General features: G+C 42.3%; 1 protein-coding gene across 2 annotated transcripts in view; it reads left to right on the forward strand.

Moving 5' to 3' along the window:
- The window catches only part of CPXM2 (carboxypeptidase X, M14 family member 2), a 122,189-nt gene that overhangs the window by 73,519 nt on the left and 22,144 nt on the right, over positions 1 to 26,526 (forward strand). For both annotated transcript variants that reach the window (XM_073546430.1, XM_073546429.1), the window contains exons 6-12: positions 7,239 to 7,323; positions 11,996 to 12,146; positions 13,283 to 13,371; positions 14,986 to 15,109; positions 18,181 to 18,377; positions 18,650 to 18,829; positions 20,219 to 20,516. In XM_073546430.1, the coding sequence (XP_073402531.1) occupies positions 7,239 to 7,323; positions 11,996 to 12,146; positions 13,283 to 13,371; positions 14,986 to 15,109; positions 18,181 to 18,377; positions 18,650 to 18,829; positions 20,219 to 20,516 (1,124 nt within the window). The remainder of the gene's footprint in view (positions 1 to 7,238; positions 7,324 to 11,995; positions 12,147 to 13,282; positions 13,372 to 14,985; positions 15,110 to 18,180; positions 18,378 to 18,649; positions 18,830 to 20,218; positions 20,517 to 26,526) is intronic.

Below are 26,526 nucleotides of genomic sequence, written 5' to 3' on the forward strand. Positions count from 1 at the left end.
ATAGTCAGTTCACGGTCCAGGTGTCAAAAGCCTGGAGTGTATGTCTTAGATAGAGGGGTGAGGCAAAATAATAGTCAGGTCATGATCCAGGGGTCAAAAGCCTGGAGAGTATGTCATAGACAGGGGTGAGGCAAAAGAATAGTCAGGTCATGTTCCAGGGGTCAAAATACCAGGAAGATAGCAGATCAAATAAAGAGTTGAGGCAAGAGGATGGTCAGAGTGTGGTCCTAGGTCAGGCAGCAGTAGATCAGAGCACCGTGAAACAAGGCAAATATACCCCAGTGAGAAAGAAGCTACAATTGACACTTGAGAGCTGGCTAAATATCCGGACAGGAGACAACTGGATGAAGCTCAGGCAACACCTGGCTCTGATTGGATGGTTAAATTGTCATTCATGCCGCTGCTCTAGATTGGACAGCAGGCAGTAATTCATTGCGTCCACACACACTAAAAGGTGCAATCGTGACATCCGCGTTGCAATTCCGCATTGGCTCCATTGCACGTGAAGGGAGTAAGCGATGATACCTGCTCCGCTCCAGCGCTGCCTCCACTTATCACTGTGCCCTGTAGTCTGAGGTGTGAGAAATTAACAAACGTGAGCTTGCATACACAGTGCTGATCTGCTTGTGCTGCCAGCTTGATCATGATGTGCCATGCAAAAGGGCATGCTACCCCCCTTTGTCCCAGTCACTGTCTAACCCCTGCGACACTGATCATTACGGCCTTGTTTGCAAGTCATTTTTTTACTACTTTATGCATGGAAAATGTAGATACTTTTCCTTAATGTCTCTCTGAAAACACAGAATTTAGCAAAAACCCCCAAAATTAAAAATTGTCATTCGAGCTACTTGTTACATTTCTGTTGATAGCAATAGTACAACGATTTTTGGTGGTGAGATAAATAGTCTACTGGTAGCCGCAGTCTACAGCTGGAGAAGACGACTATCATATTTACAAAGCATCTGGTCATACGGGGACATTAGTGTCCTTCTCTGACGCTCACACAACATAGACCACACCTGGAAACCCTTCAGCATTGCTCAGGTTCTTACGTGCCAAAAGTGAAAAACTCTGAAGTGTTGCCAGATATGATAAGTAAATACTGATTTCTCGCTTCAGGAACATTTTTACATTACTTTACTAAATATTTTACATATTTTATTTACAAAAAGCTCATTCAAATTTTGACTGTCTTTGGAAGATAAGTTAAAGTATGACATTAAAGGACATAAGCGGCAGACATGGCGCTATCGTAGTGCCCTTGGGGTGAAAGTTTCCAGTCCCGGTTGGTCCAGTTTTGACCTTTGCAATGGGGCATCCTCTCTTTTAGGTTCGCCACTGACTAGTGATGAGCGAGCGTGCTGGGTAAAGTGTTATCTGAGCATGCTCGGGTGACAACCAAGTGTCTTTGGCATGTTCGAAAAATGTGTTCGAGTACTTTTTTTAATACATTTTTTTAATATACAGGGTGGGCCATTTATATGGATACACCTAAATAAAATGGGAATGGTTGGTGACCCAGATCGGCGCGCTGAATTTGCAGAATGGGCAAAACAAAAATTGGAGCAGGACCCTCAGTTTATACAGAAGATTATGTTCAGTGATGAGGCAAACTTTTTTGGGTGGGCCTTTTATATGGATACACCTAAATAAAATGGGAAATCTGCTCACTGCATTCAGTCACGGCCATAGTCAAAGAATTGTAATGCACCCAACTGGGTAAAATGCAATTTGGTCATACTGAGAACGCTTAATGATCATGGACTGGTAATACCAACTACAACATCATTGACACAATATGCCGAAATGAGAAAAAGTGAAATAGGAAACATAAATACTCTGGATATCTATAGAGAGGGTTTCCGATAAGGACCAGCTTTTAATCTTCAGTTAAAGTACTTATACTACTAGTCGCGTGGGGTCCAAGGTTTTTGTACGGTAATTATTTGTCACACGTGTCACATATCTTTTTATGGTGCTCCTTATACATACATTTCTTGCAATTATCACTGTTGGTTTTGTTTTTGCGGTCACTAGAGCTCACACACAAAGGACATCGACCTTTGATAGGACTTGGGCTACCAAAAAAGTACTGCAGTACTAGTCATGCGGGGCCCATTTTTTATCTAATGCAAAAAAAAAAAGCAAAATCTTAATTATAATTCAGTATGGTTTATCAGGAATCACTGTCTTTGCAAAAGTCTGATACAATTGCAGGATAACTAGGTTTCATCATTATTCTTATGTGCAACAAAATTTGCCACATTCACACAAGTAGCTAATTGTCCAGTGAAAATATTCCTGCTCCATGTTAACCCTTCGCCTGCTGTGAGCAGCTCATTATTTAATGATGCTTTCCTTTCAAATGCTCTGCAGTGTTCTGCTTTGGGGATAGTGAGGGGGAGAGCAGGTGTCACGGGGGAGCGATCTGTCTCTCTCACATTTTCTATTTACAAGGCACCGGCTGTTTCTGTACAACAGACTGGAGATGTGACACACAAATGAGAAAACACACACATGCCCAATACTGGTCCTGCGCCCTGATCTGCCATGACACAGGAAATTCTGACTGAAGAAGAAAGAAAAAAAATCTTCCTGTGATTTCACCTATAATTTCCTTACTTTTCTACACTCTGTATTCAGTGTAACATCCGGCCCCTCGCCCCCGGTATACAACATCCAACCCCTCAACTCCGGTGTATAACATTCAGCCACTCACCCCTGGTGTATAACATCCGGCCACTTGCCCCAGTGTATAATATCCAGCCCCTCGCTCCCGATGTATAACATCCAGCTCCTCGCCCCTGGTGTATAACATCCGACCCCTCGCTCCTGGTGTATAACATCCGATGCCTCACTCCTGGTGTATAACATCCGACCCCTCACCCCTGATGTATAACATCTGGCCCCTCGCCCCTGGTGTATAACATCCGACCCTTCGCTCCTGGTATATAACATCCGACCCCTTGCCCCTGGTGTATAACATCCGACCCTTTGCTCCTGGTGTATAGCATCTGACCCTCGCCCCTGGTGTATAACATCCGACCCCTCGCCCCTGGTGTATAACATCCGACCCTTCGCTCCTGGTGTATAACATCCGAGCCCTCGCCCCTGGTGTATAACATCCGAGCCCTCGCCCCTGGTGTATAACATCCGACCCCTCGCTTCTGGTGTATAACATCCGACGCCTCACTCCTGGTGTATAACATCCGACCCCTCGCCCCTGGTGTATAACATCCAACCCCTCGCCCCTGGTGTATAACATCCGACCCCTCGCCCCTGGTGTATAACATCCGACCCCTTGCCCCTGGTGTATAACATCTGGCCCTTCGCTCCTGGTATATAACATCGGACCCCTCACCCCTGGTGTATAACATCGGGCCCTTTGCTCCTGGTGTATAACATCCGACCCCTCGCCCCTGGTGTATAACATCAGACCCTTCGCTCCTGGTATATAACATCTGACCCCTTGCCCCTGGTGTATAACATCTGACCCCTCGCCCCTGGTGTATAACATCCAACCCCTCGCCCCTGGTGTATAACATCTGACCCTTCGCTCCTGGTGTATAACATCCGACCCCTTGCCCCTGGTGTATAACATCCAACCCCTCGCTCCTGGTGTATAACATCCGACCCCTCACTCCTGGTGTATAACATCCGACCCCTCGCCCCTGGTGTATAACATCTGGCCCCTCGCCCCTGGTGTATAACATTCGACCCTTCGCTCCTGGTATATAACATCCGACCCCTTGCCCCTGGTGTATAGCATCCGACCCTTTGCTCCTGGTGTATAACATCTGACCCTCGCCCCTTGTGTATAACATCCGACCCCTCGCCCCTGGTGTATAACATCCGACCCTTCGCTCCTGGTGTATAACATCCGACCCCTTGCCCCTGGTGTATAAAATCCGACCCCTCGCCCCTGGTGTATAACATCCGACCCCTCGCTTCTGGTGTATAACATCCGACGCCTCACTCCAGGTGTATAACATCCGACCCCTCACTTCTGGTGTATAACATCCGACGCCTCACTCCAGGTGTATAACATCCGACCCCTCGCCCCTGGTGTATAACATCTGGCCCCTCGCGCCTGGTGTACAACATCCGACCCTTCGCGCCTGGTGTATAACATCCGACCCTTCGCTTCTGGTGTATAACATCCGACCCCTCACTTCTGGTGTATAACATCCGACGCCTCACTCCAGGTGTATAACATCCGACCCCTCGCCCCTGGTGTATAACATCTGGCCCCTCGCGCCTGGTGTATAACATCCGACCCTTCGCGCCTGGTGTATAACATCCGACCCCTCGCCCCTGGTGTATATCATCCGACCCCTCGCTCCTGGTGTATAACATCCGACCCCTCGCTCCTGGTGTATAACATCCGACCCCTTGCCCCTGGTGTATAACATCTGGCCCCTCGCCCCTGGTGTATTACACCCGACCCTTCGCTCCTGGTGTATAACATCCGACCCTTCACTCCTGGTGTATAACATCCGACCCCTCGACCATGGTGTTTAACATCTGACCCCTTGCCCCTGGTATATAACATCTGACCCCTTGCCCCTGGTGCATAACATCCAACCCTTCGCTCCTGATGTATAACATCCGACCCCTCGCTCCTGGTGTATAACAGCCGACCCCTCGCCCCCTCTGTACATATCAATATTTATTCCCATATATAAATAGCCTTATAGAGGTATAGTTAGGAGAAAAGGCCGTTATGCTGGGTGATGGTGAAATAACCAACTGCTATCCAGCAAGAACAGTGTGTCAGTCACACTTGGTACTAGCCGTCACCCTGACGCGCACCCTTGAGAGCAGGGTATACTTTTCACCTACTGGTCCTAGCAAGGCGGAATAGAGCTCTTCCCATGCGGAAAGCTACACAATGGCTGGTGACCGGACACACAGACAGCAGACACGGTAAACACACCAGAACCAAAGAACCGCCGTGCAACGGCATGAACTAAGGTGAACAATAATAAACTAAGGGTGACGGGTGCCCCACCGAACAGACAGAGCCCGCCCAGAAGCACGAGGGGCCTGCTCAGGTATGGAGCTACCATTCCTGACAAGAACCTCTTCTGTAAGAGACACTTGAAAACTGCTTTGAATAGACGATTACTAAAGTACTGACAGAACACTGTCATTTTGTTGATTTATGCATAGAAAGGGTTAATCGCGTAGTATTTTGCTCGCATATAACTATTAATTCTGTTTAACTGTACCTGGGTATACTCTTAGTAGGTATTATTGAGAGGAACTGTTGTTGCATTTGTTACGTATGCGCCGTTTACCTACCATCCTTCCCTTTGTTTTTTATAAACTGGTTAGTAAATATTTATATTATCTAATCTTTGTGCGTGTCTGCTGATTGCTGTTGTACCCCTCGTCCTGTGGCTGTCCCTCGTCCATGTTTCACTAACATCAGCACAAACACTTCGCCCCCGCCGGGAGCTTCATGGCCGAGCAGTTGCATGCAGCCTTACATCACCAAGCACTATGCTGAGTGTCAGATTGAGTGGTGTAAAGCTGACACCACTGGACTCTGGAGAAAACATGTTCTATGCAGTTATGGATTATGCTTCTCTATCTGGCGTCTCATGGATGAGTCTGGGTTTGGTGAATGCCAGGAGAACGTTTACCCCCCTTACTGCATTGTGCCCGCTGTACAGCTTAGGAGAGGAGGGATAATACTATAGGGATGTTTTTCAGGCTCCTTAGTTCCTGTGAAGGAAAATCATAATGTTTCAACATACTAAGACACTGTGGACATTTGTATCTTCCTGTTAGGCGTCAGGTTTCTGCGTCTGCTCTGCAGGAATCCAGAATCTCACATTCTGCGGTCTCCTCCTGTCTTTCTACTGCAGAGGAGATTACTTGGCAGCAGACCACTCCAGAGACTAAGTCCCTCTGTGCTCCTACTGGGCATGCTCACGAGACGATCTTCCATTGGAGATCGGGAGTCATGTGTCCAGGTCCTGTTCCAGATCTCATTGGTCCATCTCGGAGATCTGGAAGGTCCCACACAGCTATAAAAAGCGCTCATGGCCGTTCCGCCATGCGCTAGTATAGACTATACTTGCTATGTGTGAATGGTGACGGATGTATGATTCTGGTGACTGACTCATTATAAAACCCCTTTCCTCTGATATTACGCATGTGGATAGGGAATTAGTTTAGCAGTCAGCGCCAGTCAGTGGCAAGCCTTAGGCCACTGTGCACACCGCACCTATACGCTAGCGTCCGACATTGCGCTTGCTTTCTAGCTTTGTCGTTGAGCGGCAGTGTCCTACGCCGCGCTGCAGTTGCAGCCCTTCTTGACGCTTGCAGTAGCGACGCCGCACACATGGTAGGTCTAGAGGGACGCAGCTCCTCTGTTTTAGGTACTGCTCCTGTGACCTGATACCGTGTGTGCATTTACCTGAGGCCTGTGTCTCTAACAGGTTCAGCCTTTTGTATGTTTTTGTTGCCCGCTCTGCGCACTTCGGGTGAAGTTGAACCCGTGCGCATTATACTGCCATATTGCTCCTCTGTCATTACCTAGCAGCGGTGTAACACCTACTGCGCGGTGGACCCCGAACGGCGAACGCACTTTATTATGTATTTTTATTTAGTGCGTTCCCCCGTTCCTAACACTTCCATCTTTGTGGAAACAGTTTGGAGAAGGCCCTCTTCTGTTCCCCATGACTGTGCCCAGTGCTAAGAGCAATGTTCATAAAGATATGGCTGGGGGAGTTTGGTGTGGAAGAACCTGTCTGGCCACACAGAGCCCGGAGCTTAACCAAATCGCATTGCATGGGCTGTTACACCAGATGTGTGACCTGTGCACAAGGTCTCAGAAGGCTACGTGGCCCACGGCTGCCACCATCAAAATAGTTTCAAATAGTTTACTAGAACTGAGCTAATGAATTTCATAGCTCACAATTCCTAGAAAATTGTTATAAGAAGGATGACACGATATCGGAGAGCAAAGGATCCATGTTCTGTTCTTGCACAGGGGTCCTCTGCTGTCCGTGGCCATCCCAGCCTCATCAAACTCCTTTGGAAAGAACTTTGCGAGCCTTCTATAATTGTAGAAGTTGTCCTCTATCAAAGACAATGAAGGATCCTGCTGCATTTCTAGCAATGTTTCCTGTGTGAATGCTTATATCTAACTCTTCGTAGAAGCTTTATAACCCATCTTGTATCTATTGGTTTTTCTCCATGTCTTCTGATGAATTTTCTCACCCTAGGAGTGACTGGGTCACCTCTTATCGAGTCATGGTCAGCAATGACAGTCACAGCTGGGTCTTTGCAAAAAATGAAACTGGAGATCTGGTAAGAGAAGCTTTTTTTATGTTTTAAATAGAGATCAGTGACTCTACCAAACTTTGCTTTGCCAGATTCGCTCAAATTCGGTGGGAAATTTTATTCATTCTGAATTTTTTCGACTCACATTAAATTGCTGGTAAAAGCTATTTATTATGCTCCAAGGTCTCTCCATAACCCAGAAGGTAACGAACGGGGAAGTTAAAAAATAATAAAAATTATACTCATTTTGCCTTTTACCTGTCCCTGCCGAGACCTCCGCTGGCTCTCTTCCTGCCTCCAACCCCCGTCTTCTCTTCCATCTTCAGTCATATTTACTTTGTCCTTCTCCAATACACACACCATGATGTGCGTCACCCCACAATATCATGACGTCACTTGGGTCCTAGTCAATACTGTCGTCGCCAAACAGTGAAGCCGTAAGAGAAAACCGATTCCGTAGGGAGGAAGAAGCCAGTAAAGGCCCAGACAGGAAGTTGTGGCACAAGGACAGGTGAGGAGCTTAATGAGTACAATGTTTTCACTTTATTTTATAACCCATTTTCAGCCCAAGTGAATCATTCAAGAAAAATTGAAATGCAAAAAAAACTTAGGGTCTCAGCAAATCCAAATTTTTGGTGAAATTCTAAGCAATCTTGATTTACCTCAATTCAATACACACAGCTCTAATTTTTATTTATCGGTACACTATAATTTTCTGTATTTATTAAAATGCCTTGGACAACGCTCTCTCTCTCCGTGTGTCTGCCCCCCAGTAAAATGATAACATGCTCATCACTGGTGCCGATGACATTCCAGTGGTGTCAGCATTGACTTTCCCAGGGCTCACATGGCATTGTTGCGTCACTCGATCCCTGTGGCCAATCAGCGGATACTTCTCTCTCCTTGCCTTTGCCCATATCACATACATCCGGAGAAAGTTAGAGAGCAGCACCTCTGATTTTCTCCAGACGTATGTTATTTTGTCCAAAGGTGGAGGGAGTGAAGCGGACTCTGATTGGCCTCAGGGATTGCATGACACACTAATGTCATGCGAGCCCTGGGAAAGTCAATGCTGACGCCGCTGGTATGGCACCAACACACAAGGTGAGTATACTTATTATTTTAGAAGGGGGAAACAGACGGACTGAGATGAGAAGGACAAATGGACAAATTTGTGGGCCCATTTGGTATTGTTACAAAAGAATCTATATAATTGGACAATTTGTGCGCCATTACACCCCATGCACATTAGATAGATGTCAGCAAGTGCTCCTTGAGCGACAGCTTATTTAAAAAAAAAAAAAAGAATTGGCAGTCCGAAATTGGACATGCCGGATCCTTAACTCCCATATTCTGTTCATATCCTTTGAGAAATAAACAGAAATTAATTTGAAGGATAAAATGAAAATAACAAAACTAAAATGATGTGGTGGCATAAGTGAGAACATCCTCTTATAATTGGGGATTTGTTTGTATACAGAAATAGCCAATCAAATTTAAAGGGGATCTATCGCCATGAAAATACAGTCTAATATGTAGGCACCATGTTATAGAGCTGGGGCAGCTGAGCAGATTGATATATAGTTTTGTGAGAAAAGATAACCTGTGTTTTTATCATTTACACCTCTGATCTTGCTGGGATGTTTGGTCTTATGAGTGACTGACAGCTCTCTCTGCATGCACACTTCTTCAAGGAAAGCTGTCACTGATAGCTCCGCCCACTGGACCAGAAAGAGCAAAGGTTTAAACAATTAAAACAGATTATATTGAGTCTTTTCTCACAAAACTATATATCAATCTGCTCAACCTCTGCTCTATAACATGATAACTGAAGATTGTACTGCATTTACCTTTAACTCATAAATACTAGTCAGAACACGGCTGCCATAATTTACAGTGAATCTGATTAACTCCATATAAAGTCTCGCTGTTCTAATAGGATTCTCCTGTCATTTTCGAAGTGGCATTTTATAGCAAAAGCCATGGTCTGTAAACAGCTTACAACACAGCAAAAGGATCTCATTGTTGATTGTTATCAACCATAGGAAGGGTGCAACATTTTTTTCCAAGGCATTAGATGTATAATAGAACACTGTGAAAACGGTCATCAAGAAGTGGATTAAATTTGGCACAATAGTGACATTAATTAGAGGTGGATATGCCTCAAAAATTGATGAAAAGACAAGAAGTATTCGGTCCAGGAAGCTGCCAAGATGCCTACAGCAACATTAAAGGATCTGTGGGAGTTTCTGGTAAGTACTGGTTGTGTAGTGTATGTGACAACAATTTTCAGTATTCTTCATTTAATGGTCCTTGGTGGTAGAGTGGCAATACTGAAGCCGTTTCTTATGAAGAAAAACATCCAAGCCTCTCTATGTTTTGACTACATTAAGTCTGTCAAAAGCATGTGGGAAAATGTTTTATGTTTGATGAGACCAAGGTGGAACTTTTTGGCCATATTTCCAAAAGGCATCTTTTACGGAAAGCCAACAATGTGCATCATCACGAGAACACTATACCCACAGTGAAGTTTGGTAGAGGCAGCATTATGCTTTGGGACTGTTTCTCAGCAGCTCAAACTGGGGCTTTAGTAAAGGTAGAACGAATTGTGAACATTTCAAAATAGTAAATTTTTTAAGCAAAACCTTCAGGCCTCTGCTAAGAAACTGAAGATGAAATTCACCTTTCAGCATGACAATGACCCCACACATATCTCCAAATCAGCAAGAGAATGACTGCACCAGAGGAAGATCAAAGTTTCCAAATAGTTTGGGCCAGAGCCCAGACATGAATCCAGTTGAAAAATCTATGTTGTTGATCTGAAGAGAGCGCTGTAAACAGGAAGAGCCCTCACAATCTGACAGTTTTGAAGCTACTGCAATGAAGAGTGGGCAAAGACTACCAATTCCAGATGATCCATGCTGATAGACTCCTACCCCAAAAAGACTGAATGCTGTCATAAATTCAAATGGGACTAGAACAAAGTATTAGAGTAAGACTGTGCTTACTTATGCAAATGCATTATTTTAGTTTTTTATTTTTGCACCAAAAATATTTCAGTTTATTTGCCATTGGATTTGTACAGATTGTGGGCAACATTAAAGTTCTGAAATGATTCTTCTTGGTAAGATAGATAGATGGATCTATCCATCTATCTATCTATCTATCTATCTATCTATCTATCTATCTATCTATTATCTATCTCTCTGTCTATCTTTTTATCTACCTTTCATTGCTTTACGCTACACTTATCTATTAATGTTAGTTCTCTCATATACAGAAGTGGTTAATGTTATGACATAAAAATGCTAAATTGAATTTTTAAAAAGATCTCAGAAAATCCACAATCCGGCCAAGTTTCATCTGGAAGCAGGACTATTTCCATAAACCTTCATTACTGTTGGTTTTATTAGAAATTTTTAAGGGCAGAAACCTTATATCCTGAAAAGATTTACAGATGGGTAAACAGGGTTGCCAGGTCAGCCATGAAAACCCCCAACACATATGAAATACATATAACGGGCGGCAATTAGCTGAGATGTATGATCCTTCACTTACCTCAAGCAGCTAATTAAGAAACTTGTGAAGTGCAACCCCGAAAAGTCATAATTGCTTATGTTTCCCAGCGTGTGATCAGGTTTTATACTTCAGCAGGGAAGGGACAATGTCTTTATAACACACCGAGACTTTGTCTACAATCCAGCAGATTGCTGATGGGAGAGTTGAGAGAGTAGGGAGAGTTGGCCGGTACGGTAGTGGCGGGTTGGTCCCGGATTTATTTTATTTTTATTTATTTTTATAAATGCAGTGAAGGATATGAAATATCTAATAAAGAGAATCTTTCACTGGTTTTAAATTTAAAACGAGCATTTATCGTTGCTCCACTGATTCTGGAACAGTCATTATGTTCTTCTGTTCCCCCACCAGTCGAAACTCATGCCGCCCGGTAATAAACAGTGCAAAGACCGTAGCGACACAGTGCTGCTGCCTGCTCCAATGGAATTTAGAGAAACCCCAGTGGGGCTATAAACTAAAATTATACAGTTTCATTGAATTAATTATTTTCTGTTTAGTAAGGCTCAATCAGATTTCTGTGTTGCACGTGCATGTTCTATCCGTGTTTTTCACAAATACCATATGTACCCATTATAATCTATAGTCTATGGGGCTAGTCACATGTCCGTGTTTTTTTTTCCAGTATCACTGATGAAAAAGGCCAATAAAAGTCTATGGGTCCATGAAAAACTGATGACACAGCTCCCATTTTTGTTGTACCAGTGTCATCAGTGTCCATTTTTCCCATCAGTGTGTTATCAGTGTGTTTTTTTTTTCTTGCTTGGGTGTATTAATAAATTACAAATTTTCTCCTATGCTTTGCAATGTTAGTTACGGACATCACAAGGACTGTTGACTCATGCCATCCGTGCGCTGTACGTGTTTTTCACGTACCCATAGACTTATATTCACCCTTTTCATCCATGACAACATAAAAAAACAGACAGATTGTAATAGGTACATGTTCTATCCGTGAAAAAAAAACGGACACAACATGTACGTGCAACATGGATGTGTGCATGAGGCCTTAGGCAGCATGCGCATGGCCATGCAATAATTTGAACCAATCCTGCGTGGTGCGGATGTGCATTACGTTGCCTGTGGTGGCTTTGTGAAATATTGTGTATATTATCTGTCTTTACAGATCTTTACAGGGAATAGCGAGAAGGAAATTCCCGTTTTGAGTGAGTTTCTAGAGCCTTTGGTCGGCCGCTATATTAGGATCAATCCACGCTCTTGGTATGAAGAAGGCAACATATGCATGAGGATGGAAGTACTGGGATGTCCTTTGCCAGGTTAGTTAATTATAGTCAAGTCGCCATCTACGTTGTCTATATACCATCCATAGGAGCTTGTTAATATTTTTTTGTAGTAATAATACAGCTAAGATGAGCCATCAGTATTACCACAAGGCACAGGACATACAGGACGAGGGCAGGACAGGAAGTCAGAGTGTGGTGACATCAACCAATAGCTGCAGGACAGGAAGTGATGTCAGAAAAAGGGGCTGTCCCATTGGCAACTTCTGCTGCACAGCATAGTAACTGTCATGATGTGACTGGCCCTGCGTGACGTGACCCGATGATCTGTCGGTCACAAAACCAACAAAGACAAACAAGGGGACATCAGGGACACAATTACAACGGTGGGCCCTGCAATAGGGAATGGGGAAATGGACACCTCCTGCACTATCCTAAGGAAGTGCCCTGAACTCTCCTGACATTCCCTATACAGGTCGCCGAACAGAATACCTTGGTCCCTCACTTGCCCTGCACCTATCCCTTACTAGGGAACTGGCAAGTGTGGACACTGGTCCCACCGCTGTACTAATAACACACCAAGGAAAATAACAGACAGGGAAAAACAACCAACACTTAGCTTTCTCTGCAGTCATGCACCAGACCGCAGAGTAAGGCACCCGAACACAGCTTCCAGCAGAATAACCACTGTTCCAGATAAGCTGCAAACGCCACTGCTCAAGATAGCTCCTCTCTTCAGAACAGCTGGCTTTCAAAGGACCTGTATTACCAACAGTCAGCTGGTGTACCAGGTGACCTTATGTAGGAAGGAGGGAGTGGTCACCACCAGCAATAACAGACTCACAAAACATGTAGTAACACCAGAGGCCACCGGGGACAAAAAATGACATTAACAGCTGATTGCCAGAAAGGAAAAAAGTTTATATATGAGAAGCCCACACTGACACAGATCCAAAAATGGATCGTGACAGTAACAAGCAGCAGCGGTTAGTATTGGCCAATAACTGCAGTGTAATGACCCTATTGTCATTTGCAAATAATTTGATTTTCAATTTATGGGATTTCTAATTAAATTTTCTTTTTTCCATGAAACTTTTAAAAATGCGACTTATGAGTTAAAACAATATAATGTCTCACAGTTAGTAATATTATCCCTATTATTTTATGCCTAGATCCCAATAATTATTATTACAGAAGGAACGAGCTGACGACTTCTGACAACCTGGATTTCCGACATCACAATTACAAGGAAATGAGACAGGTATGGGCCAGAATTTTTTCTACCACTTATACGTTATATGTTAAAACCAAGCACTCCATTGTTTTTCTTGTGAAATTCTCAAGAAGTTTGATGTGTCACATGACCCTCTTCCCATTGAAAAAAATAAAGTTGGATCCAAAATGGCCGACTTCAAAATAGCCGCTATGGTCACCACCCATCTTGAAAAGTTTTCTCCCTCCCATATACTAATGTGCCACAAACAGGAAGTCGATATCACCAACCATTCCCATTTTATTTAGGTGTATCCATATAAATGGCCCCGTAGTTTGCGCATTATACAGGGTAGGCTACAAGAAAAAACCTGATTCCCTTCTTTGGTTTATTCACTTCCTTTAAAGAGTAACAAAACTTTTATTTTTCTTATAATTTTGTCTAACATGGAAAGTTATGAAACTTTGCAAATCACTATTAAGGAAATTGTCTTCATTCCTATAAAAAAAATTGCATGTAAGTGACTTTAACCCCTACTTTCCTCAGTCTATTTGCCTGCTTTTAGCTGCATTGATATCAGAATATACTCATTTGGAGTACAGATGATGGCAGTGATGGATCAGCTCAGCCCGTGTCTCACTAACGCTGGGGATAAGCTGCTGCAGAAGATTGTTCAGATAGGCACAACACTCAGGAGGAGGAGACAGACACTGACCCATCACTGCCATCATCTGTACTCCAAATGAGAATATTCTGATATCAGAGAAGCTGAAGGCTGGTAAATGGAGGGGGAAAAGTAGGGGTTGAAGTCACTTACATGTAATTTTTTTTGCAGAAGTGTAGACAATCCCCTAATAAAGTGATCAGTTGCATAACTTTTCACACTGGACAAAATGATTAGAAAAAAGTAAAAAAAATGTTTTTTAATGTTTAACTCTTGCCCTGCTAACACTCTGTAGCTTCAAGCGAAGTGATTTTTGCACATGGACATGTTATTGTGCTGACATGGACTTTTTGGATTCATTTTTGCACAGATTTTCTCGGGCTTCTCAAACTTTCTTGTATGTTTGCGATAAAAATAGGCGTAGAACAAACGGTTGCTGGCAATGTTTGGTGTTGGCTATGGATCCTAGCTTACGCCACTTTTGCACCCAACTGTAAATGCTGTTTTTTGCTGGAAGGAGAAGGTTTTGAAACTGACCATGAGGACAGTCGTGTGTTTTTATAAATGAGCCTTGTACACATAGACCTCCATTACCATGGCTGAATAAGATGTGTATCTCTTTAGTGTCATCAACAGCTTATTTTGAGGCCCCCACAATATGTTGGGTTTCACGGGCTTATTTTGAGGCCCCTACAATATGTTGGGTTTCACCGGCTTATTTTGAGGCCCCCACAATATGTTGGGTTTCACCGGCTTATTTTGAGGCCCCCACAATATGTTGGGTTTCACCGGCTTATTTTGAGGCCCCCACAATATGTTGGGTTTCACTGGCTTATTTTGAGGCCCCCACAATATGTTGGGTTTCACCGGCTTATTTTGAGGCCCCCACAACATGTTGGGTTTCACCATCACTTACTTTATTCAATGCAGTTGGAAACCCAATACTTATGCTTCTAACTTGTATTACACGGTAGCTTTTTGATTTTTCTTTTTTGCAGTTGATGAAAGTGGTGAATGAGATGTGTCCTAACATCACTCGTGTGTATAACATCGGCCGCAGCCACGAGGGGCTCAAGCTGTACGCCATGGAGATGTCGGATAACCCCGGGGAGCACGAAGTTGGTTAGGAGAATAAACACACTCTATGTATGTCCTGCACCTTCCCGCCTGTCAGTTCTATGACTGCTCTCACTCTTATCATCTCCTTTGGCTTTGATGTGTTCATTTCACCAGGGGAGAGTTGGCAATAGATGGTGGATAAAGTCTGGTTTTTAAGAGCTTTGGCAAACTCAAGGAAATCGGTAAAGCATTTTTAGTTCTTCTGAAATGTTCTTGGACTTTTTTCACCAGAAACTAAATCTGAACAGCTTAGCTAAATATCAGTAATGATCTATGGGGGCCTGGAGTTATCAGACACCTCTAAAATCTTACCTACACTTTATTTTCATTTAGTTTTTTCCAGACATTACTGTATTTTGTAATATACAGTACTTTTTTATTTTATTTTGCTTTGTACTCTTCAAAACTCCATGCTGTAGTGTTGTGCTCCTTTAGGAGATGCTTTCAACTGCTGCTCAGCAAGATACATACACTATGTCCAAGCAGTTTGTGTATGGGAATTCCCTTTTTTTAAGAACAGAGGTGGCGAGCCGTGAGGCTCAGAAAAGTGTAGTTACTTTTTCAGTTAAAAGAAAATCAAAAAATGACTTTTAAAATCAAACCTGGATGAAGGTGTTCTGAAACCATAGACCAAATGCATAGAACCGTCTGATGGACCGGCCCAGTCACATCCGGAGACTGTGGTCTGTGTGCAGTTGTGTGTTCTTGTGGGCGCCGAGGATAGGCGCATCTTCTGAGTATAGTTTTGCACAATTAAACCCATTAAATGCTTGTTGACAGAACCAAATGATGTGAATAACTTTAGAAGCTTATGATAGGCAGTCACCAAGTGTCTGATGGGGATTATACATTTTAGATTTTAATACCAGACTACCTGTTTGGGCAGGAGATAAGAATAGCCATAGCTATCCCCTATGGTTCCATTATGGCAATAGATATGCATGCTGACTTTCAACTAGATACCAGGTGGATATCTTCCGCCATCTATTAACTCATATATATATTATTGAAAGTCCACTTTCAATCTTCTCTTCTGTGAGTGTCTGCATTGGGGGGGGGGTGATGGAATTCCCTGGGCTTCTATAATCCACACCTTTGGCCAATCATTTATAACCGAGAGGAAGGACTGTGTGCCAGGAGAAAACGTAGTGATACAAATTACCAAGAATACATATATAACCGAGAGGAAGGACTGTGTGCCAGGAGAAAACGTAGTGATACAAATTACCAAGAATACATATATAACCGAGAGGAATGACTGTGTGCCAGGACAAAACGTAGAGATAGAAATTACCAAGAATATATATATAACCAAGAAGAAGGACTGTGTGCCAGGACAAAACGTAGTGATAGAAATGACTAAGAATATATAATAGACTTTTTTTTTAAAATACAAATTCTAAAAGCAATGAAATGCAAGTAATTCTGGCAATGCAGACAAAAAGCAAAAATTGGTGGGTGAGCAATAATGGGAATCCCAAGAGTAATCAGTATAGATCACATAGTTATATATTACATGAAATGTAGATTAATAGTATGCATGAATGAGTACTCAGTAGTATACAGACATGTAATACACAGAGTCTAGACAAGAAATGGCAATAAATAAATAGCCCAAAGCAAATATAAATATAAGTAATCAATGACAGAGGAGCTCACCCACCAAACACCCAACGCGCGTTTCACAAATGCTTCATCAGGGGCAAATCATAGCTGCGGATTAGGGTGATCAAATGTACACGTTTCAGGCATTCAGGAGCTAAATAGCTAAGAAATGCATGGCAAGTACACATGCAATTATTCCACACCCTGCAGGGATTTGTCAATCTTGGCTCCTGCGGAATGGCTTGTGAAATGCTTCCCATGTACAGGCAGGAATTTATATTGGAAAAACTCATCTTCTTGCAGCACCGTTCTTTCACAGTCCTTTTTTTGACAATTGGTTATGGTTGACATCCACAGGTTTCAGATTGTTGTCAATTCTTCTCTGGATCTTGTTTTTTTTTCCATATGATTCCTTATGTCTCATCTGTGCTGTTACATCTTCTTCTCTCTGCTTGTGTCTGTGTTATAGATCTAGGACTGACGTGTGTCGTGCTGTGAAACTATGTATATCTTATAGAGGATGGGACACCCGCTTTGAAATCTTGAATCTCATTTACATTGTGTATGTTCATACGTTTTATTTATATCAATTAATAAAATTCAAAGAGCCTTGATATGAACATCATCGATTATGCAAGGAGAGACGGAAGAATTTGTACAATTCTCCAAGATGTTTGGAACAATTTCCCTGTCGAATTCGTGCAAAAACTCAATATTCATACCTAGAAGAATTGATGATGCTGTTTTGAAGGCAAAGGGCAATCACCAAATATTGTTTTGATTTAGATTTCTCTTTCGTTCGTTCACTTTGCATTTTGTTAATTGATAAAAATAAACTATTATCACTTCTATTTTTTAATGCATTCTGATTTTGCAGCATTTTTATTTTTACACACCTGCCTAAACTTTTGCACAGTACTGTACGTGCAGTCATAAAAGTCCAGCATTATACTGTAATGTAATGCGTGTTTCTCTGGTTGGGCGCTAAAGCTAGTGTAAGTTATCCTACTTGAAACCCATTTGTTGCCAGATTTCCCAATGTAAACTGCACACTTTATTAAATAGATCTTAGACCTGATGAGGCTGGTGTTCTTATTTGAAAATTTTTGTCAGAACAGCGGTACAATCCTGATATTAGGATGTTCAAATCTAACTGGACCCATAAAATGCTCATTTTATTAGCAAGGAGGAAAAAACTTTAAGAAGCAGATTATACAACCATTCTGACCTGAATTTTCATCATAAGTACACCAGCCTAACAAGATCCTAAAGATCTATGTAATATAGCAGTTTGTTTTGTGAAATCTGGTAGCAGTATATATGACATAATAGGAATTCTCCATGCTTAAGAATTTCATAGGTCTGATATTGCGCCGTCTTTATGAAGATGGCCAGTGCATTTAATTTGCTGTTTTGTGTCGTGTGTAACACGAACTGCTGGCGCGGTGTCTTTGTTTCTATTTATCCAGTTGAACCTGAATTTCGATATATGGCTGGAGCTCATGGGAATGAAGCCTTAGGACGGGAACTTCTTCTGTTGTTGATGCAGTTCTTGTGTCAAGAGTACCTGGCAGGCAACAAGCGTGTTAGACATCTTATCACGAACACACGTATTCATTTCCTTCCATCCATCAACCCAGATGGGTACGAGAAGGCTGCCGAACTGGTGAGCAGTAATATCTGGATACTTGATTAATCAGAGGGAAAAAAGCTTCACTTTCAATCTTGGGTGGAGTTCCAATCAATAACGTTGGGGTTATCGGCATCCACACTTTGTAGAGGTTTTTTTCACTTTTTGAGGAGACTCTTAAGTTCCTTTATTGGAAAAATACTAATTTCTGAACCGTTCTGACCACTTCACTTGTGGTTTTGAAACGGATGATTCCGTGCAAGATGGGTCACTTCTGTAATGTCTTTTTAATGTCTTTTTTATTTTAGGGCTCTGAATTGGGTGGATGGTCTTTAGGTCGTTGGACAGCTGATGGGATTGATATAAATAACAATTTTCCAGACTTGAACTCGTTGTTATGGGAGTCAGAGGATCGTCCTAGGAATATACGCAGAGTTCCTAACAATCACATCCCTATCCCTGACTGGTTTCAGTACGAGAATGCCACGGTGAGTCACGGTGGCCATTCCTATATAGAAGTTGGGCGACAGCTTTTCCTTTCAACTTGCCGCTATTCTTTCCAACGCCTTACATGTGTGCAGGAACAAAAGATCGGTCATATTTCAATCCAACCTGCTCCAACCTTCTCTTTATAACATTTGCCATCGGAGTACGGTCGGCAAACTCCAATATACATTAGATATTTGCCAGATCTTGTTGAAGTTGTTGAACTTGGCCACCGCGTTTTGGGAGAACCCACCAGAGAGCTGACATATTTTACATAGAAAGTCTTTTAGCTGTGAAGAAAGGCAAAGGTTCCTCGCTAATTTATTTGCCATTGGTATGAACCATGTATGGTGACACATGGAATCTGGCACAGCATGTAGAATGGACATGTGGGAACTCTATGTGTATCTGCATTGTGCCACCTTAGGGCAACATGTTACCTTACTATATCTCTGTTAATATGGAAAATACTAATTTTTGGATGCATATTTAAGTACAAGATTGGCCCCTATGTCATATCCCAGGTCCATAAAACACATACTGTCTCTTAAATGGCTATGTATATTAGGCTTAAAGAGTAATCATCATTTTTTCCATAAATTAATCGTACACATGAAAATAAAAAAAAAACATTGTAATTTATCTTATCAGAAAAATCTGCATCTTTCTCCTCCTGGACTAAGAATTCCTTCTCAAAATTCTCAATTCACAGGTAAAACGTGTCTTCAGTCTACTAAGATAGGAAATGACAGTTGGTGCTCATAAAGTTATATGGAGAACAGATTATAAATGACAGTTGGTGCTCATAAAGTTCTATGGAGAACAGATTTTAAATCACAGTTGGTGCTCATAAAGTTCTATGGAGAACAGATTTTAAATGACAGTTGGTGCTCATAAAGTTCTATGGAGAATAGATTTTAAATGACAGTTGGTGCTCATAAAGTTCTATGGAGAACAGATTTTGCCCATCAATTGAGAGGGAAAGCAGGACAATTTTTCCGATAAGATATATTACAAAGTTGCTTATTTTTATATGTACTATTGATCTATGAAATAAAAATCAATGAGGCCCTGTCTCTTGCTCCAAAATATAAAAGAACATCAGTATTAGGAGAGCTCAGGTAGTTTTACAAAGTATTTAGCTCAATTTTTGTGAGCAAGTGACAGACCCCCTTTAAATTGATGGTTACTCTTTGAGTATAAATCTTTCCTTGTGTTTAAGACATGTAATTTCCCAGGTTCTGCTTATTATTTTTTTTTTTTACTTTTGGAATCTGTACCATCAAAGTAAAAATTGTTCCTTATCACATTGTCAGGATATGCGATAACTTGTAGAAAAATGTATTTATGGAACGTTACGGTTTTATAATTATCGCTGTTTATGCATATAGGTTGCTATAGAAACTCGGGCCCTGATTACATGGATGGAAAAGATCCCTTTTGTTCTGGGTGGAAACCTGCAAGGAGGAGAGCTGGTGGTGTCTTATCCCTTTGACATGGTGCGCTCTCTATGGAAGACCCAAGAATATACGGGAACCCCTGATGACCATGTGTTTCGCTGGCTGGCATATTCTTATGCTTCCACTCATCGGCATATGACGGACTCCAGCCGGAGGGCATGTCACACTGAGGATTTTAACAAGGAGGAGGGAACCGTGAACGGAGCCTCTTGGCATACTGTGGCAGGAAGTACGTTGTTCTCTTCATTTCTAGATATCTGTAGATCTTTATAAACATGATGGTCTTGAATGTTGTAGGGTCTATGGGTATTTTCTCCCTAATCTTCTTGTGTTCCTATTACTTGATTGGCCCTGAATTACTTATATGGTATTGATCATGTCTCCCAACCCAACAAGGGCTACATAACAACATATGCTCCATAAGGGGTCGCAATGCCATAATTCATACAGTGGGACCAGATATGGCACCTTACTACATTTTGTATGACACATCTGCCACTTATGGCTGTTATGTCTCACCTCGAAAAGAGATTATGGAACAGCACAGACCAATGTTGTTAGTGCAGTGAGGTGGACAGGCGGCAGCAATGGAGGCTGTAGAGACTGGACGGCAACTAGCGGGAAGCCAAAAACTCAACTCGAAGTGAGATTGGAAAAGCATGGTTAAGATAATGGCACAGTAGAGGTGACTTGTCGCCGAGTGGGTCAGGAGTCTCAATTAGGAGATGTCTCGGAGTTGAGTGTTGGAGCAGTATGGCAGAACTATTCGCTTGTTGTAATGTAACAAGTCAAGTGCCATATCAGAGATTTGTATTTCAGGAGAGAACATTAAAGAAGTTTGTCAAGAAAAGCAGAAATATTCAAGGTAGAGGCCTACATGCCAACCACATGCCAACCACCTGAAAACTATGGCTGTGTGCCGCCACTTGAGTGGGCCTATAAAGTCAGAGAAAGTGTCCTCAGGGGTGCACGACGGATCAGTACAGCAGGGCAGCCAGTACTGGAGCAGGGACCGGTGAGAAACATTGAGTAGCGGGTGTTAGAACTCTCGGATTCCCATGGAACTGGACACCGAGAAGGTTGTGGTTACTTTGGCTTTCTTCCTACAACTCTTTCCACCCACTGCAGAAACACGGACACCCATACTATTAATATGGAAACACTCTAAAATAGCCACAGTACTAATGATGCAGAAACAAATCATTTTAAGATTGATTATGGGTCCAAGTGATCAGGAAGTAAAAGCATATTCAAAAGATGCGCCATTACATAATATGGTGAAGACACATGCTGGAAATGACCGAAGTGTCTTAAAACAACAATCGTCCAACACTCGCTGATCTTAATTTAGTTCTTTTATTAGTTTTACTGTAATTCCTCTTAGCAGGTGATTACTATTTATGTCCTACGTTTCCATTTTCATGCTTTTTGGGACGCCTCCCAGTCAATGGGTGGTTTATAGGCGGCAGGGCTCATAATAAATGAATTCCAAGCCATACAATGAGGAATAAACAGAAAAGAAACAAAGGAAGACAAAGAAATGCTGTAGTTTACAGGACCACCTGGTGAGTCAATGAAATTAGTTGCATTCTAGAATCCGGGCAGAGAAATGACAAAATGGAAATTTCCCTCCATAAATCTGATTTCCATGTAATGTGGTGTAAATAGCTGCTATTATTACAAACATATGGACTGCAACAAAGATGTAATAAAATACCAACAATTGGGCTGGGTTGAATTAGCCTTCATCTGCATTACATGTATTTACGAAATCGCTGCAGAATTGTGAAAGAAGTTGGTAAAATGCTTCAAACTTGCAACCTTTTTCCCAAATAGTGAACCCCAATAATATTTCTAACATTTTGGCGTATTTATTTAAGAACGCCAATATTCTCTTATATTATTATTATTAATCTACATGCAGTATTGTCTAACAGTAGAACAGGGTGTGGACGTAGCCATTTACAACAGCCTATATTCCGCAGATGGTTTTGCAGGACAGTAGTGGGGAATGGGATTATATTTACAGTGGGTACGGAAAGTATTCAGACCCCTTTAAATTTTTCACTCTTTTTTTTCATTGCAGCCATTTGGTAAATTCAAAAAAGTTCATTTCCTTTCTCATTAATGTACACTCTGCACCCCATCTTGACTGAAAAAAACAGAAATGTAGAAATTTTTGCAAATTTATTAAAAAAGAAAAACTGAAATATCGCATGGTAATAAGTATTCAGACCCTTTGCTCAGTATTGAGTAGAAGCACCTTTTGAGGTAGTACAGCCATAAGTCTTCTTGGGAATGATGCAACAAGTTTTTCACACCTGGATTTGGGGATCCTCTGCCATTCTTCCTTGCAGATCCTCTCCAGTTCCATCAGGTTGGATGGTGAACGTTGGTGGACAGCCATTTTTCAGGTCTCTCCAGAGATGCTCAATTGGGTTTAGGTCAGGGCTCTGGCTGGGCCAGTCAAGAATGGTCACAGAGTTGTTCTGAAGCCACTCCGTTGTTATTTTACCTGTGTGCTTCGGGTCATTGTCTTGTTGGAAGGTGAACCTTTGGCCAAGTCTGAGGTCCAGAGCACTCTGGAAGAGGTTTTCATCCAAGATATCTCTGTGCTTGGCCACATTCATGTTTCCTTCAATAGCAACCAGTCGTCCTGTCCCTGCAGCTGAGAAACACCCCCATAGCATGATGCTGCCACCACCATGTTTTACTGTTGGGATTGTATTGTCCAGGTGATGAGGAGTGCCTGGTTTTCTCCACACATACCGCTTTGAATTATCACCAAAAAGTTCTATCTCAGAAAATCTTATTTCTCATAGTCTGAGAGTCCTTCATGTGTTTTTTAGCAAACTCTATGCGGGTTTTCGTATGTCTTGCACTGGGGAAAAGCTTCCGTCGGGCCACTCTGCCATTAAATTCCCAACTGGGAGAGGGCCGCAGTGATAGTTGACTTTGTGGAACTTTCTCCAATCTCCCTACTGCATCTGTGTAGCTCAGCCACAGAGATCTTGGGGTTCTTCTTTACCTACCACCAAGGCTCCTCTCCCACAATTGCTCAGTTTGGCTGGACGGCCAGGTCTAGGAAGAATTCTGGTGGTCCCAAACTTCTTCTATTTAAGGATTAAATTCTTTTGTAGCCTTGGCCAGATCTGTGCCTTGCCACAATTCTCTCTCTGAGCTCCTTGGCCAGTTCCTTTGACCTCATGATTCTCATTTGGTCTGACATGCACTGTGAGCTGTGAGGTCTTATATAGACAGGTGTGTGCCTTTACAAATCAAGTCCTATCAGTTTAATTACACACAGCTGGACTCCAATGAAGGAGTAGACTCATGGCTGTACTAGCTCTAAAGGGAGCTTCTCAATACTGAGCAAAGGGTCTGAATACTTATGACCATGTGATATTTCAGCTTTTCTTTTTTAATAAATTTGCAAAAATTTCTACATTTCTGTTTTTTTCAGTCAAAATGGGGTGCAGAGTGTACATTAATGAGAAAAAAATGAACTTTTTGAATTTACCAAATGGCTGCAATGAAAAAAAGAATGAAAAATTTAAAGGGGTCTGAATACTTTCCATACCCACTGTATATGGTCAACACCATCATTATACGGAGATGAAGATCAACAAATAGGCATTTATCATCCCTTTCCATACAGAAGAGACCTGTCACACATTACTTCTGCTGAGGGCTCATTCTCTTGTGTGGAGCTGATAGATAGTAATTTCAAAAGACTAAAGCTGAATTTACACTGAAAGATTTGCTACTACAAATTCCCATTTCTTGATTATCTTGCCATGCAAACTGGCTGCCGGTCACCCGGTGAACGAACAAAATGCCCGTTTGTTGGGTGAAATTATATTTTACGTAGTGTAAAAGATCGTCGTCCTGTGTAACCAGGAACCATGGCGGCCTCTGTGCACTGTTATATTACAGATTGCTCAGTTCGCGTTGCTTACTGCAGTCTGCCTGTGTAAAAAGGCCGATCGCCGATTGCTAGAGGTGCACTGATTGGTGGTCATTGGACGGTCCATGTAAATGAGCTCTTAGACGGCAAAAAGTACGGTGTGTTGTTTTGGGTTATGTAAGGGGCATTGGTGGCTCACACTGTGGGACACTGATTGGGCACTAACAGAGGGGTTATGTCTGATACTATGATATTGGGCACTGTTATAGAGGGTTATGTCTGATACTATGATATTGGGCACTGTTATAGAGGCATTATGTCTGATACTATGATATTGGGCACTGTTATAGAGGCATTATGTCTGATACTATGATATTGGGCACTGTTATAGAGGGTTATGTCTGATACTATGATATTGGGCACTGTTATAGAGGGTTATGTCTGATACTATGATATTGGGCACTGTTATAGAGGGTTATGTCTGATACTATGATATTGGGCACTGTTATAGAGGCATTATGTCTGATACTATGATATTGGGCACTGTTATAGAGGGTTATGTCTGATACTATGATATTGGGCACTGTTATAGAGGCATTATGTCTGATACTATGATATTGGGCACTGTTATAGAGGCATTATGTCTGATACTATGATATTGGGCACTGTTATAGAGGGTTATGTCTGATACTATGATATTGGGCACTGTTATAGAGGCGTTATGTCTGATACTATGATATTGGGCACTGTTATAGAGGCATTATGTCTGATACTATGATATTGGGCACTGTTATAGAGGGTTATGTCTGATACTATGATATTGGGCACTGTTATAGAGGCATTATGTCTGATACTATGATATTGGGCACTGTTATAGAGGCGTTATGTCTGATACTATGATATTGGGCACTGTTATAGAGGCGTTATGTCTGATACTATGATATTGGGCACTGTTATAGAGGCGTTATGTCTGATACTATGATATTGGGCACTGTTATAGAGGCATTATGTCTGATACTATGATATTGGGCACTGTTATAGAGGCGTTATGTCTGATACTATGATATTGGGCACTGTTATAGAGGCGTTATGTCTGATACTATGATATTGGGCACTGTTATAGAGGCATTATGTCTGATACTATGATATTGGGCACTGTTATAGAGGCGTTATGTCTGATACTATGATATTGGGCACTGTTATAGGGGGATTAAGTCGGGTTGCTATCATATTTAGGACACTGTTAGAGACGCATTATGTCGGATGCTATTACATTGGTCACTGTTATAAATATATTATCTCAGGTACTATTATATTGAATATATATATGTATATACCAATGGCGCTAAAGCGTACAACCACAAAACACAAAGCAGCAAGTATAAAGACAACACACCACTCAGATTATCTCCACAAAAATAATAATAATAATAAATAAACCTTATATAAACTTGCGCTAATTGAATGTGTCTTGGTTGAAAAAAGATATCTCATGAAGAGATCTGTTACCTTTACTGAAGCTAAAAACTGGTGAGGCACGGAGAGAAGTCTTCAGAATACAGATGGATTGCCAGGTCCTTTCCCAAAGAAATTCCCCGACACAAATGTATAAAAGGTTACTGGAGCTAAAGGGTACTACCTCCTAGCATGCCGCCGTCCCGGCCGGTGACTGGCGTGCAGCTGGAGGTGTGTATCGGCCGGCTGTGAGATCGGCAGCCGCCGCTTGCAAAAACAGGCCTGCAAGGTCCGAGAACGCTGAAGGACCTTGCGTGACGTCAGAGTCACGTGAGAGATCACGTGACAGGCAAAAGACACTATGAAGCGCTGATGGGGCCAAAAAGCAAATAGCACGCAAAGTCCTTCAGTGTTCTCGGACCTTGCAGGCCTGTTTTTGCAAGCGGCGGCTGCCACTCTCACAGCAGGCCGATACACACCTCCACTATTATATTGAAGACTGTTAGGCCTCTTTCACACATCTGGTTTTCGCCGTCAGGTGCAATCCGGCATGTATGTGAAAAAACGGATCAGGTTTTTTTTACCGCCGGATGCGTTTTTTCTCATTGATTATAACATGCGCCGGATCGCGCCACATGTGCCTTCGTTTGTTATGGTTTTTGCCGGATCCGGCTTTAATATGGTGTCCGGCTGCCGGACAGAATGCATGCTGTAACGTTTTTTCGTCCGGCGTAAAAAAACGGACAAGCGCAAATGCGGCGCTCCCGGCACTGTGTCAGCATGAAAGCGTATGAGGACTTCCGGCCGCCGGATCAGTGTATCGCCTGATCCGGCCACCGCTTTCAGGCTTTTGCCCTCTGCGCATGCCCGGATTGAT

This window comes from Dendrobates tinctorius, unplaced genomic scaffold (genome assembly GCF_039654945.1).
Source record: "Dendrobates tinctorius isolate UK_male_01 unplaced genomic scaffold, ASM3965494v1 ptg000147l, whole genome shotgun sequence".
Lineage (NCBI taxonomy): Eukaryota > Metazoa > Chordata > Amphibia > Anura > Dendrobatidae > Dendrobates > Dendrobates tinctorius.